General features: G+C 37.8%; 1 protein-coding gene across 1 annotated transcript in view; it reads right to left on the reverse strand.

Moving 5' to 3' along the window:
• The window catches only part of adgrl3.1 (adhesion G protein-coupled receptor L3.1), a 111,800-nt gene that overhangs the window by 89,554 nt on the left and 6,474 nt on the right, over positions 1-15,772 (reverse strand). The window contains exon 2 of the mRNA XM_068321481.1: positions 960-1,125. Coding sequence (XP_068177582.1) covers positions 960-1,119 — 160 coding nt within the window. The 5' untranslated portion in view covers positions 1,120-1,125. The remainder of the gene's footprint in view (positions 1-959; positions 1,126-15,772) is intronic.

Here is a 15,772-nt window from a genome sequence, read left to right on the forward strand (position 1 = left end):
TCATTTTGTCAGATTGTGTTTCACAAATAGGTTATGATCTTAGAGCAAGCCCTAAGATCAGTGTATGTGATAAGGAATACAGAAGAGTAAAGAAAGTGCGCACTACAATAAGACAGGATCTGTATTAATAAACAAAAGTAAATGGCTTAAGTGTTTCAATGGTTTTGCAGCTGCAGTCTTCCCAGCACATGCCTGGGTGTGGGTGGGTGGAATTGTAGAAGTAGGAAAACTGCTGATGATAATAGTAATGGCACTTAACACTAAATGGCTGTGTTCATTTTAAAGTTTCAGGTAAGACATGGTATTCTGATTGTAAACCAGCAAGTATAATATTAGGACCCTGAAAACAGACTCAGATAAATGGAATTCATTCATCATTATATCTGTCAAAGGCACTACTGGTTGGATTTTATTGAAACCTTGAACCTCCTGAGAAAGGTTGATATCAGGAATAAAAATAATTTGGAGTGGATTTGGATAAAGAAATCAGATGTTTTTTAAAAACTGCAATGTGAACATTTTGGGGCTGTAAATTTTGAAGATGATTATAATAAAGATATTGCTAAACTAAGTATGATACCAATGTGTTTCAAAATCCAATGTAGATGTTCTCATGCTCAAGGAGTTACAGTATTTTAAAGTGGAATTATTATTGTATTTGAATACAGTGTCATCATGAGAAAACTGAGATGCCTTGGCAGACTTTGAGGGCTGTCATTTTATCATTTACACTATTGTTGCGTCTCCTTCTTTGCATGTCCAAAAAGTATTCTATCAGGAATTAAAGCAACAATGAGTGAAGAGTGTTTCATACAGTTTCAAAGTTTTATTTGTTACCAGTGTATGTTTAACAACAATTCAAATGTAAGTTATTGAGTTAAATTCAAACAATAACTGACATAAGTTCAGTTAAAATAAGTTCAGTTTAGTTAAAATGAGTTTGTGGAATTGTATCTTACCTATAGCAATAGGTGCAAATAAGGTCGAGATGAAGAGCAGACATCTGGTCCACATGACGTCTGAGGTAGACCTGGAAGTAAATATGGAGGTACTTCCTGCTGAGCCCAGACAGTCTTCTGGTGAGCTGTTTTTGTCACAGCTCAGTGTTCCTGACACCATACAGAACTGCAAATGGACACACAGAGAGGAGTTGGTCACTGGGATTCTCTGTCTCAACAAGTTTAAATGTTTTGTATCTACTGTATGTATAGTGTATCTCTGTGTAAGATACACATAATGTGCACATCATTACTCAATACTTGTGATCATAACAGACAAAGAGACTGTATTCATACCCCAGCCACGAATGCTAGTATAACTAGCAACTATAATTTAAACTGCAAATTAAAATCAAACAAAAAAACAAAAAAGCAATCAATCAGTTTTACCCAATGAGCTGATTTAAACAGTTAGAGCAATATAATATACAAGCAGCAAAGTAAAAATATTTTCCTGACATCCTATTACTCTGTTTACTTATAATATTGATGTTTAATGCAAACAGCACTTAACAAAGGTCAATGCAGCTTCCTGTAGATGTTAATCAATAGTTATCTTAAATGATGCAGAGAGAAACACAGAGAGCAATTGATGCTTATTAGGCGTAACTCTGTGATGTAGACTTTTTTTTCAAAGTATTTGATTTTGTTTTTCCTGGAGTTTTCCTCCCTTTCCAGTGCAGGATGGGCGTGGCTTGGTACTCAAGGGACGTCACATCATCTGTGGGTTCCCCACAGACAACCTGAGGTCTGTCACAATCAAAGCATATAAGACGCTATGTTGATGAAGCCGCAAAGGCTCCGTAAGTGGACAAATGTGAAGATTGGAGCTAACTCGGCTAGCGGCTTGAACTTCCGGGTAGACGCCGGCCAAAACTGTACATGAGAAAACTTTGTTCTGTTGCACTTGATTGACAGGTAGTGAGTGGGGTTAAAAAGCATGACAGCATGAGGTTTTCAAGTGAGCTTATTCAAATATATAGGTGGGGAGATATTGTTTTCTGTAGTCTCGTAGCTACCACAAATAGACTATTTACAAGTCATAACTAGACATAAATATAGCTGCATATCATCAATTTGATCCCTTATCTGTAATGAATGCTCAACTGCTAGATATAAAGTATTAGAGATTCTGTGACTCACAATAGATAAATATCTTCTATTCTGTAGACATTTTTGTTGCGATACCACAATAAGACAATCCAGCATTAAGATGTTGTTTTTATTATCTTAACAGTCTGAAATTATCTCATATTATGCCGAGAATTTACAGCGCCACTGGAGCAGGAGTAAAAATAGGATGATTCGGTAACAGGAAGAGCATTGACACTTTGCACAAATGCATATCTCAAAAGACAACAGACCATATGCTGAATAATCTGGAAGCAATGCATCTGTGAAGAAAATGCAAGATAGAATGCTAAATGTTGGTGTTGTTAAAAAAACAAATGAAAAACAATAAAATCGAACTTAATTTTGGCATAATGATGCTCCTGTATGTATCAGGATTCACTTCATTTGATATTCCACATCAGCATCAAAGTGTGAAATGTAGTGATGTTCCAGTCTAATTGTTCATTTCATGGTCCATCAGCGATAAACAATTAATAAGACAATGGTCTTTGAGATTAGTGTATAGCCGTGAAAGACTGGTAAGCAGTATTTAAAAACTTTATCAACTAATTTAAGATGACCAGCACTGACTGATCTCTCATTTGTCAGCCAACAGCTAAATTAATGCCTTTCTTTCTAAAATATTTTTCACAAATAAAAAAAATATATAAATAAAACATTTTCCCATTCCCTCGGTGAAACACTGTAAAGGTCTCCAGATGGACTGTTGAATCACACAGTCATTATGCAATCACATAGTTGATGCCAAATAAACATCATTTTCTGGAGGAGCAATAACAACAGCCATGTTTGTGCCTAAATGTTCCTTGCTCTCAAGGGGATCCCATAGGCAGCTGTACATAAATGGGCAAAAAGGGTTTGCATTTGAGTGTGTATCTGCCTGAGAAAGATTGTAGAAATGTGTGACAGCTGGGGACAGATAGAGAATAACAGACAACCAGAGCCATGGGAAATACATCATGTGTAACAGAGACTATTGATCAGTGTGACCATATCATTTTGGCCCAGCAGAGACTAAGACAATAGTGAGCTATCTACATCATGCCATACTGAGAAGGCAAATTAAGTCTCTCCCTCAGATATATTTGTATGGCAATAACTGCCAACAAAAATATACCAAATTTATTTTATTCGTTAAGAAAATGTCACAATAATACAAACCTTTATATAACCACCAGAGAAGAGCCACATATGTATAATGCATCTACTGAACAACTACAACGACAAAATACTTCATGTTGCAGAGTGGACAGGGAGACAGAAATACCCAGAGACTCATGAACGCTGCAGAATCAGCATTTCCGTTAACAGAATCATTTTGTAAAAACATAGTATGACAAGGGCACCGCTGTCATTTGGGGATGTAAATAAAAAATCCTTGCTTTTTTTTTTAGCGCGATTTCAAAGAAAACAAAATTGAGATAGCCTGTAAATAATTTAAAAAATTTATTGATATTTGTTTGATAGGCCAGCAAATATAAAAGAGTGCCCTCATGAAACAGAAATTAACACATATTTTAACTACTTAACAATAGCATAGTAATACTGCTACTCTTTTTAAAGACGTCTGTTTAACTAGGCTGGTTATACAAAACGAAACAGAATTAGTAGCAAAAATAATATTTAATACAAGTGCTTCCAATTAAAGTAAACCACTTCCAATACTGAACTGATGTGCACATTCACCTTTGAAATATGAAGCAGTGCAACAGATCACAAACACACTGATTTCTTTTCTGCCAACAAATAAAAAACCTAGAATGGCAACAGACAGATTGACAATAGACTTCCTTTCTCAATACTTGCACTTGCTTAAATAACTCAACAAGCTATCCCATGTTGACTGATTGATTCTTAATTAAGTTGAACATGAACAATCTGACCAGCTGTCCCCAGCTAGACACAGGAGGCATACATTGACATATGGCCAGACGCCACCAGCCACAGCATTTCCACTGTTCCATAATTCAAAAGCTATTTCATCATCCCGTACGCTCTACCAGCATCTCACCCATCACTTAATTAACCCTCTAATTTCTACCAAACTCATAGTGCCCTTGTGGATAATATTCTTATGTAATTCTGAAGCGGTTCAGTGATAATTTCACTCAAAAGACTTGTTTTATTTTCAGAATTCAACATGGCAAAATATTTTTCCATGCTCAGACAATGACAGAAAAATTATGATTGAATGATAAATGACAATTGCCCAAAAGCTTTGCTGTCTTTCTCTAACCTGCTTCCATTCACTTACCAACATTGAGCAGCTAATGCATCATGAATAAACAGGTTGAAATGGTGTTAATTATTAAAACACATCATGTGTTTCCACCTCATATTCATTTGTTGATTATGTACATAATGTTTGACAAACATCATACTGTATGTCCCACTGAACCCACTCAATTATAAAATGGTGAAATAATTACTCTATATATTTCAAATGAAATCAGTACGTATTATCCTACACTAGCCAAACCTCAATGGAGACCTTCCTTGGCTGATTGGTAGCATCTGCATTAATCTGAATAAAATATGAGATGAAAGCAACTGGACGTGCCCAATAATATTTGTTCAGTAACTTAATCATGAACTTAGATTACAATTCTGTTCCTTATTGATGTAATATTTTGTCACCAAGCATTTTTGTATGAATGTTCACTACATCAGGGATTTAATTTAGATTGAATTAAATCAAGTATACAAATATAAAATATTGAGCTCTGTGAACTCGACTATTAAACTGTAGCTTATTGGTGCTGAATGTATCATTTGACCCCTATTGCCCCGTACTGCCTGTAGGACGACCATTAAAAAGACTGTTTCTGGGGCAACTAAACTAACACGCTGATCTAATAATGAGCTTCTGATTTGTAAAGCAGCCTGAAAAAAAAGTATGCCTACATATGTACATACATGTACAGTATGTACATATCTATGTACAGTGTGTGTATGTATGTGTGTGTGTGTATATATATATATGTATATATATATGTATGTATATATATATATATATATATATATATATATATATATATATATATATATATACACACAGAGAGAGAGAGAGAGAGAGAGAGAGAGAGAGAGAGAGAGAGAGAGAGAGAGAGAGAGAGAGAGAGAGAGAGAGAGAGAGACTCCCCTAACAAGAATTTTGCCTGTCACAGCACTCCTCGTTTGGGGTTCTCTTGTTCACTAATGAGTGCTGACTGGTTTGGGCTCTCTTGTCATCCCATGTCACATGTACACACACATGTTCACATGCCCTCAGACACACATTAATGCACACACACATGCTCATCACTAGGTGACCAGATGCCTCAGCCCTCCAGGCAAAGAGACTCAAATGTGTTCATGGTGTTTTTGTTGTCTCCACCTACTCTGTGCATATTATACAAAATTGATGTGCAAACTATTTTTATAGACAGTGATTTTATGAGTTCTTAAGCACAGCGATATATTTCACATACAGTAATCATTTGTTTCACAATATGACGAGGTGCTGCTCCAAACATGTTTTCTGAGTGTTTGACCAATAAAGCATACCTTCAAAGGGTTGATTTGAATCAAAAATATATTTTTGTATCTGCAGTCACAGCAGACTATAATACCTCAAGAGGAATGTCAGAAGCTTGTGGATTCTTATGTACATAATTTTTTTCCTAATTTAACAAATTGTTTCAATTCCCCTTTATATTATTTTTAGTAGTTCATTCTTTGTTCTGTTGAAGAAATCTTACTGAACAAAGCTCTGGAGGCCATGCACCTTGCTCAGTGAAATGGCATGTGTCCGCCAAGCTACACTAAATTACCTCCAGTTGGCTTGCTAAGTTGGGTTTAACCACCACAGACAACTTCTAAGTGTGTGTGCGTGAGTGTGTGTGTGTGTGTGTGTGTGTGTGTGTGTGTGTGTGTGTGTGTGTGTGTGTGTGTGTGTGTGTGTGTGTGTGTGCTTAAGAGAGTTGGAATGAGGTTGTATGGGTGACAGAGCATGAGGGGGTTAGGGTAGTGCAGCAAATTATCATCAGTGCAGGTAGACGGACGGGGTGAATTTTGATTAGAATACAAACACGCACGCACAGGCACACACACACACACACACACACACACACACACACACACACACACACACACACACACACACACACACACACACACACACACACACACACACACACACACACACACACACACACACACACACAGATAACTAATTTGGCAGTGCAGAGCTGAAGAGATGATAATCAGGATAGGACCTAGTGGGAGTCTGGCCTGTTGCCCTTGATGAAAGACTTCAGAAACAAGTACACACTCGCATGGATAAATAGGTTCATGTACACACAAACATACCAAGCACATATGATGCAAGCAAAGTTACTGTCTTTTTTGATAAAGGCCCTGCCTTATAATTTCCACTGTGATTAGTGGTGACTGGTCCCTCAGTGTGACCAGAGGCACAGGGAAAACATACTGTCAAATCCAAACAATATGGATGTCTTGACATGTTGACCACAACACAAATCATACTGTTGCATGAGGGAGTTTGCATACAAGTCCATTTGGACCATATTAAAATCATAATTACTAATGACTAAAAATCATATGTGGGTGCAAGCTAAATCTTAACAGGACAAAATCATGTCAATGTATGTCTGTCATTGTGAATCTATACAATATGTTATTATAGCCAGTTGCAGTACAACTGCTCCCATGGAATATTTTCTAATGCATACTGTATATACTGTAGGCATAGCCATGTGTTTGAGTAGGTAGGTGAAGGACTAGTTCACCCAAGGAATGTGCACAAATGTGTCATTGTGTCATGAAGGCAGCAGCCTCGTTGGCAGTTTCATGGTGGTGGCTGTAAATCCTTTTGTGTGATTCACAGTGCAGCCTTAAAGGTATAGGTCACCCCTACATTAGTGCTCCATGCTTTAGTCATTACAACTTCATCTCACTAGCCAGAAATGCCTGAATTTTTTTGAAAAGGGTCAGTTTATTACCATCTAATCATATTGTAATGCTATGCTATACTAATTATATAGTTTTTATCTATACATCCATCCATCCCTCCCTCCCTCCCTCCCTCCCTCCCTCCCTCCATCCATCCATCCATCCATCCATCCATCCATCTATATATCTGCCTGTCTGTCTGTCTCTTTGTTTGTCTGTCTGTATTACATTTTTTTTTATATAATTCAATCTATTTTGACACGCCATGAGAGGAGATATACTAGAGTATTTAGCAAAAGAAAAACTGGATTCATTAATCTTTGCATACAATTGAGAAGATGTGGGCTGCACACTTCCTCCTTATCCCTCATGTTAGACATTTTATGCTCATCAGAAATCTGCATCTGAAGCAGCTCTTGCTTTCACTGGTTCACAGATGTTTCTGCATGCCTGCCTCTGGCTGCTCTGAGAACACTCCCAAAAACGCAATGAAAAAAAAACAACTGTCCAGCAGATCCACCACCAAGACTTAATATATAAAGAAATGGTGTTCCTCACTGTCTGGTAGTAAGACAGCACACTCTGGTCTGTGCCACTCTGAACTTTAACCTTCAGTCTAATTAAGTCTATGTGCCCAACCCACCTCACCAGACAACATGGTTTAAAAAGGGTATCCATCCATCCATCCATCCATCCATCCATCCATCCATCCATCCATCCATCCATCTATCCATCCATCCATCCATCCATCCATCCATCCATGTGCTTGTCTGTCTGTTTCTCTGTCTATTACATGTAAGCTCTTGCCATCTTTTCAGATTCACCTGATAGTTCCACTGTTCTATGTTTTCATCCCAGCTCCACAATTCAGATACTCAGATACCACAAGTCCATACTTTAAGTAGAAAACTGGAAAACAACCTGAAATTAACAGCTTTGTAGACAAGACCCCCAGATACCTTTGTTAGGATTACAGCTATGGGGCGGCGATGGCTCAGTGGTAGAGCGGGCAGTAAAGCAGGTCGTCCAACACCCGGAGTGTGAGCTGACAGTGGGAGATGTCAGCTCACCTCCGGAGCTTTGCTGAGGTGCCCTTGAGCAAGGTGCCTTCCACCTTACAAGCTGCTCATTTGGGCACTCCACAAAGGGGCTGCCTGACACTCTACCTCCCCCTGCATGCATAGAGGCCCTTTGTGTGTGTTTGTGTGTAAAGGGCCTTTACACACTAATACATGTATATGCATGTATACTAACTAGAGTGTGCCACTAATTTCCCTGTGGGGATTAATTCAGTGTATAAAATTAAAGAGGAGTAAGCTTATTAACAATGCTTATTAAACTGGCTTTTCACCTATAATACTTTAACTTTGGCTGCAGAAAATTTTGTACATTTGTGTAAGTTATGGAATGGTAAACTCAATCCCTCCAGTACATACCGATAAAATCTTCTTCACCCATACAAATCTAAAACAATATTAAATTTCTGAATTATGACTGTATAATGCTATAGAATAGACGAATATGGCACATTTAATTTTTATATGTATATGTGTGTGTGTGTGTGTATATATATATATATATATATATATATGTCTATAAATAATTAGTCATCTCTAGTTTCATTCATGCAAAAAACTGGCTAATGACAAAACATGAATAAATACATGACAAATACAACAAATGAGCCACAAGAAAGCACACAAAAAACAAAAATCACGCATACTGCATGTACACACATGTAATCCATAAAGCACAATGTAATAGCTTACAAAACTGGCTGATACAATCAGTTATGTCGACAAGAGAGGCTGTGATGTTGATTCCACTACTACTGCCGCTGCTTGCCTCTCTTTGATTCATCAGTCTTCTTCATACAGTTCTTTGTCTCCCCCATCACCATTTCCCTCTCTTCCTCTCTGTCACTGTGTTCTGAACCTAGTCCTGTCACAGTGGATTCATCAAAGCCATGCCTTAAAGGCAGAGACTGAAAGAGGCGAAGATTTTTTGTGTATGACTGTGTTTGTAAGTAAGGGAAATGAGAGAGGGAAACAGAGAGCGACAGAGAGGGAGAAAGTTGTCCTGTACAGTAAACAGAACAACCACCTCATCAGTGCATGATGCATCAAAGAGGGCAGTCAGTCAGGCAGGACACCACAGTCATGTCCTAGATTTCAACCACTATGAAAGGTTTGTGCTTGGCTAGCAGGAGAACAAGCTCAAATGCTCTATTATTGTTCTTGATTTTTCTACCACTTATCCTTTTTTATTATTTAGGGGTTTTTTTTATTGTTCTTTATGCCATGCTGCCTCCTATGTCCTCTTTATCATCCACCCTGTCAATCAAGCTCTTTTTGCTGCTGTGTAAAGAATATTAAACATGGTTACCATCTTCATGTCCTCCACACTCATTGTTCTCCATTTCAAAATAACCTTGCATAAAAGATGTCAGAGAAATTCATTGCCTGAATAATAAGATTCTCTCTCTGGCAATATGATTTTTTCCCAGATATGAAATAGATTGCAACAAAATCAGAATGAATGCATGCAAACATTCAAAGATTTCTTACGAATCAGCAAGTTCACTGATTCACTTACGGAAAAAGTGGATTCTGCATGAGACATTATGACCAAACCTTTGTCTATTACATTACAGAGCAGATAGGAACTGCCTATATCAGGGCCTTGAAATATTTATTCACTAAGGCCTTTCTGGGGTGCTTACTGGGCCCTGTTCATAATTTAATAATGCATAAACTCTAACAGTGGCATATAAATATAAAAGGAAGCACTTAATGTTGGATTTCCTAACTGCTGAGAAAAAGGCTTTGGAAATACAAAAAAGATCTACTGTAGAGAGAATATATTAATTTGCCAGCTGTCATGTTTACTCATGCATAAAAATATGCAGGTGGACACATAAAATAATTTCTTCATAAAATATAGTAACTTTGAGGCTCACTGCCAGTCGTGCTGCTGAGAGTGGTGAAATGTGCAAAATGTCCCATGACAGACATCGACAGTGATATGGGAGTATTTGTCAGTCGACACATTTATTAGATATTACATTTTCACTTTCCATGGAAACAAAATAAAAATGAAATTGCAGAACAGATATTCCTGAAGGTTTACTGGGTTTGAAGTGGTGCGGTGGTGGTTACTCAATTCAAAAAGTGTACTTGTGACATTTATAAGTAAAAATGAAGACTTATTACTGTCCCATGCTGGGCTGAGACAAAGATTTAATTTTCAGGGTAAAACACAATGGAAATCATTGAATTTTACTTGAAATTTTACAGGAGAATGTTATAAATACTGAATGAAGAACCCCATTAATATCATTACTGGCATTATTGAACATATGTTCACGATCCCCCCCCCCCCAACCAAGACACTTATATACTGTATTGCATTTTTCTAAAAATATTCACCGCTGTTGAAAATGCAAGCTCTCTCATGATTGCAAGGTTATATGGTTACATCATGCAAAGCGGTGATGTATTATAGTTGTCGGTCCACCAAATATCTTCAGAATCATTGCAGATAGAAAGATGAAAGAAAGAGCACATTACTCCGGTGGCAAAGGGGATGAAAATGAGCTGATGACCTTCAGAAAACTACATCAAGATCAAATTTAAACTTTTGTACATGTTTTGCACATATCTCGGGAACTGAATAATATAGAAAGATGAAACAAAAGGCGTTATATTCAGGGAGGCCAGGGTATGAAAATTAGATCACAACCATGACCTTTCAAGTCAAGGTCAAGGTCAAATCTTTACTTTTATACCTTTTTAGGTACACATCTCTGAAACCTGATGAGATACAATCGCAAAACAAAAAGTAACTTTTTCAAGAAACCAGAGGCACAACAATTTGATTACGTCACGAGATGTTGCAGTCTTTGACTCCCTTGTTATTTTCTGCAATAACAGAATGGTAAACTGCACCAGTTTCATCCTTGTCACATGATTACAATGTGTAGTTCCCTGTACGGGGCTGGGTTTATCACTCCCCCTTAAGCAATGGAGGATAAAAATTGGAGAACAACACAGTCCACTCCTCCAAGTCAAGGAAATCAACTTGGACATGATGCTACAACATGCCTGGTCAATTCACCAATGACATTTGTAGATTGCTACTATGCTTATTATGCAAGCCTTTATATGGGGTTATTATTTGTAATCCAGTCATAACTCTTTCATGACTGTTTTGTTTCATGATCTAGTATTTAGACTTGACTTACATCTAGGCACAGATTATTTTTTTGTTAACTGTCATCACTCATACACATGTAACCAGTTTTCCCCGTAAACTGTGTGCCTGCGCAATTGCATACTGCTCGCAGTCTCAGCACACAAGAAATTCTATGATGCGTATAAAATAAAATTCAATATAAGCATATTGTGATATCCCGTGTGTTGTTACTGTTGTGTGTTGGCGCCCTGAGTTGTTCTACGCGTGTGTGAGTTTTGCATGACTTTACGAGACTTGGAAAGAGGGGCGGTGGGGGTCGTGTTAGTATAAAAGTTGAGTGCTGAGTTGAGAGTTCTGGATTGTTGCTTGTTAAGGCCGGAAGCTGAAATAAAGCTTGCTAGAAGAAGTCCATGGTTGTCATCCTTTCCTTTTAATATTAGATGTAATCTAATGAATTAGACCAATACTATTTTACATCCTAACTCAGTGAGTGACAGGTGTCCAGCCAATGATATGATACGCAGCCGATCAGAGCATTTTGTTTCTCTACATGCGCCCTCCTATATGCGTTGTGTAGGTTAGCTCGCTAACGAATGGAAACAAATGAGCAGCAACACATTCACCAAGCCAAAGTAAAAGAGAAATGCAGTTCTTTTAATACGGAATGATTGTTGGAGTTTATGCAAATAAAAGAACAAGCTGTGAAACTGGGTGAGATTATTTTCTTTTTGAGAAAGTAAAAGAGCAAGAAGCAGATGCAGCCATAAACCTGGACAAAGAGCACAACCACGTGAAAAATAAGGTAAAATTTAAGTCAGATTTCCGCATATTCTAGTGACATTTATCAAGATTTTTTTATTTCTTGATATTAATCATTTAATGCTGTTACTACTAGATAATTTATGGGTAATAGAAATGCTAATAAAAAAGGACTAATTAGATATTTTACAGACAGAGTTACAGGCAATTACATTTTATCACAAGCAACAGTACCCATCACTGTGTTTTAATGTGAACAAAATGTGATGTATGAAGGGTGTACGGTGGTACCAGTACTTACGAACGTCTCTTCATACAAAATTTTCAAGTTACAAAATGCGTCAACAGGTAAATATTGCCCCTTGTTACGAAAGAAATTTCAGGATACGAAAGGTAAAATTACAGTATGGGCTGCTACTCGCAGCTCCCAAAGGTTCCTGAACGCAACATTCTTATAGCTGCTCTGCCATTGGCTATTACCTAGCATCTTCCTGGCATCCCATTGGCTAAGAGGGACCTCTGTGTAGCTAGATAGGTGTCTCTGTAGCATCCTCGTCATTCGGCCCTCGACCCATGACGTGTTGTGGTACTTTTCTGTAAATATATTAACTTTAGAGTACTTACTATGGAGCCCAAGAAAGTGACGGAGAAAAGAGGAAAAGAAAAGAAGAAGAAAATTGTTTTCTTGTCCACACAAACAAAGCAAGAGATAATACAAAAGCATGAAAAAGGGATGCGTTTGGTTGATCTCGCCAAAGAATATGGACGTAATGCATCTACAATCGCCACGTTATTAAAACAAAAGGAAGCCATAAAAGCTATAACTCCTTCCAAAGTCGGCAAAAGAACACGGGGAGTTTAGGGCATCGCTTAGGTGGTTGGAGAAGTTCAAAAGGAGGACTGGAATTCACTCTGTTGTTCGGCATGGTGAGGCAAGTAGCGCATGAACCAAAAAGGGCAAAAAACAATGAGGACAGCAGTTAAAAGTAAGTGACCATAATTTTTAATCTTTACTCTATTCTTTGTTTTTTACATTATGCACAATTCTCATTTATTGTGTAATAATCTAATTATAACATGTATTTGTGACATGTCTTGATGCATTATTATGCGTTACAAAACATGTATGTCTGAATTTTGGAGGGCTTGGAACGGATTAGGGCATTTGCATGGAAGAAGCGTCTCTACTTACAAAATTTTGTATTTCTTCTACAATCAATACATTTTGTAAGTAGAGGTACCACTGTATATTGAATTCTTACAGAACAGGACCCTGAGCCAGGTCACAAATTGGACTTCACCTAGGTCAAAGCAGCGCTCTTCCCATGGCCAAAGCAGGACCCTCATATAAAACATACCATACATCTCATGTACTACAAGATTTTTGTCTTTTTCAATTCAAGTGAGTCAAATCACTTATAAGATAAGATAAGATAAAAGACCTTTATTGTCCCACAGTGGGGAAATTTGTGTTATATTAAAAGTAAACAAATTCAAATTGCTAATGTAATATGATTCTTTATACAAGCAATGTAACTTGCTATGATCCAAGGTTTTGAACAAGTGTGATAATGGTGTGAGACCACAGCACGCACATTTGATGTTGCTCACAGTGGTCCTTGGTGCACTCAGGAAGCTTGTGTGTTTGCCCAGGTCTGTTCATTCTTTTTTTTTCATTTTTGAAAAGTTAGTACACATATGGATTTTTTTTTCATATTTTTTTGGAATTCATTGACTCTTATTTTGAGAGGTGTGTTATGGTTAGATTTGCTTCTTTTCAATTGAACTGCATCAATCCGACATGTTTATTAGTTTCACCTCAGCTATTTATGTTTCTCTCGGAGTAAAAATATATAATTCTATTTACCAACCACGCCAATCCACCAGGATTGGTCACTGATTGCAGGGCATTGTGGTTATTTTGTTGCACAGCACAGACCGCAGTTGTTGCATTTTTGATAAACTGCATCAGTCCTGAAATAGCATAAAATGGTGACACAATGAGCTCCAGCAGGATGCATTGGAGGTGATTTTGAAGCAATCAGTTGCGACAGCAACAGTAAACACAGTGCTAAATGTCAGCCATGGTGATTGCGCTACTACAATATCATCTTGTGGTGGTAAACACAAACAACCTAAATCAATAACCTAATCATTTCATATTCATATCAAACACCAGGAAGTCCAGATCTTATTGCAGTTTTGTGTCCCTGGTGTGCTGACATATTCCAATCAACATACCAAAGCAAATAGAGCTCGTGAATATACAGTAATTCATAGAAGCAGTTTGTGGGCCACACTGTTTTTGTGTAAAGATCATTTCCCAATACATTTTAGAATACTCATTTGCTTTATCTGATGCTAACATAAATCAGTTGAAACATCATTATTAAACATCATTATTAAAGTATCTATCATCATCTTGAGTCTGAATCTGCTCAAGGTTTCTGTCTCTTAAAACGCAGTTTATTGAAAATAACTTTTGTATTTATATGATACTATTGCAATAACACACGAGAACTCTTTCATCACTGTTGCTTAAGTGTTTTATCTCTTGATGTCATATTATAGACTTTTATTTATTTCGAATGAGTTTTTTACAAAATTAGTTGTATGTAACATATACTCTTTTTACTATTGCAGTAGGTAAAGAAACAGTAGTTCTCGGTTCAAGTCCCACTGTGTGCGGACTTTGCATGTTCTCCTCGTGTCTGCTTGGGTTCTCTCCGGGCTTCCTCCCACCTCCAAAAACGTGCAACTTATGCGAATAGATGATCCCAAAATTGCCTGTAGGTGTGAGTCTGTTCACGAGTGGCTCCTCGGTGCACTGACATTGCACCTGGAGTGTTCCCTCCCTCACGCCCCTCAGTCAGCTGGGACAGGTTCCAGCACCCCACAACCTGCGATAGCAGATGAAGCGGGTAATAATGACAAAAGAGAAGAACCAGTGAAAGGACTCTGCATCACGGCTTGGTATTTGTCTCATATTGCTCTGTTGCGCTGGAGCGGAGTGTGGCGGGAGGCGGGGGCCGAACTTTTGGGCAGAGCCTCGTCTCCACACCTGTTGTTCATTTCCACACCAGTGCAGGATTAGACTGATTAGGTTGAGGCCTTTTAAGCCAGCTTCTCCTTTGTTTGGATGCCACATTGGTTTGTACCTTTGACCAGTGATGTCTGAATGGTGCCTATGGAGCTTCGAACTGTTTGCGACAATTGTGCCGAAAACTGTTTCATTACCTGGAGCCCCATTCATTGAGAATGTGGACGCCCTTTTTGGCGGGGTGTCTGTACTGCAACCACATAACAGTCAATAAACTCAAAAAACAGCGCTTTGACATCTCCTGTATTGCATATATTTTCTGAATAAATCCGAGTATAATCTAATTCAATGTGTTAATCAATGCTTTCTTTAATATTGTAGCCATTTATTATAGGAAATTGTTTTATGATCATTGAATTTTGCAGGGTTCAATAAAGCAAGGGATATAGTAGTTTAAATGTTCATGCATGTATATTTAATATAAATATATACGTGTGTGTTTGTGTGTGTGAGTTACATTGGATGATTAGTGTCACTGGAAAAAAACAAGGTCTATGCTGTGAGATAAAAGTTGGAATTCCGAGACGTGATCACAGCAGCAGCATGGGCTTCATTCTCACGTCTGGATCAGTAACGCCTCATCATTGATGACATGTTGTTACTGTATGTCAGGTGCTGGGAATAAACACATTAC

The sequence above is a fragment of the Antennarius striatus genome, chromosome 8 (assembly GCF_040054535.1).
Source record: "Antennarius striatus isolate MH-2024 chromosome 8, ASM4005453v1, whole genome shotgun sequence".
Taxonomy (NCBI): domain Eukaryota; kingdom Metazoa; phylum Chordata; class Actinopteri; order Lophiiformes; family Antennariidae; genus Antennarius; species Antennarius striatus.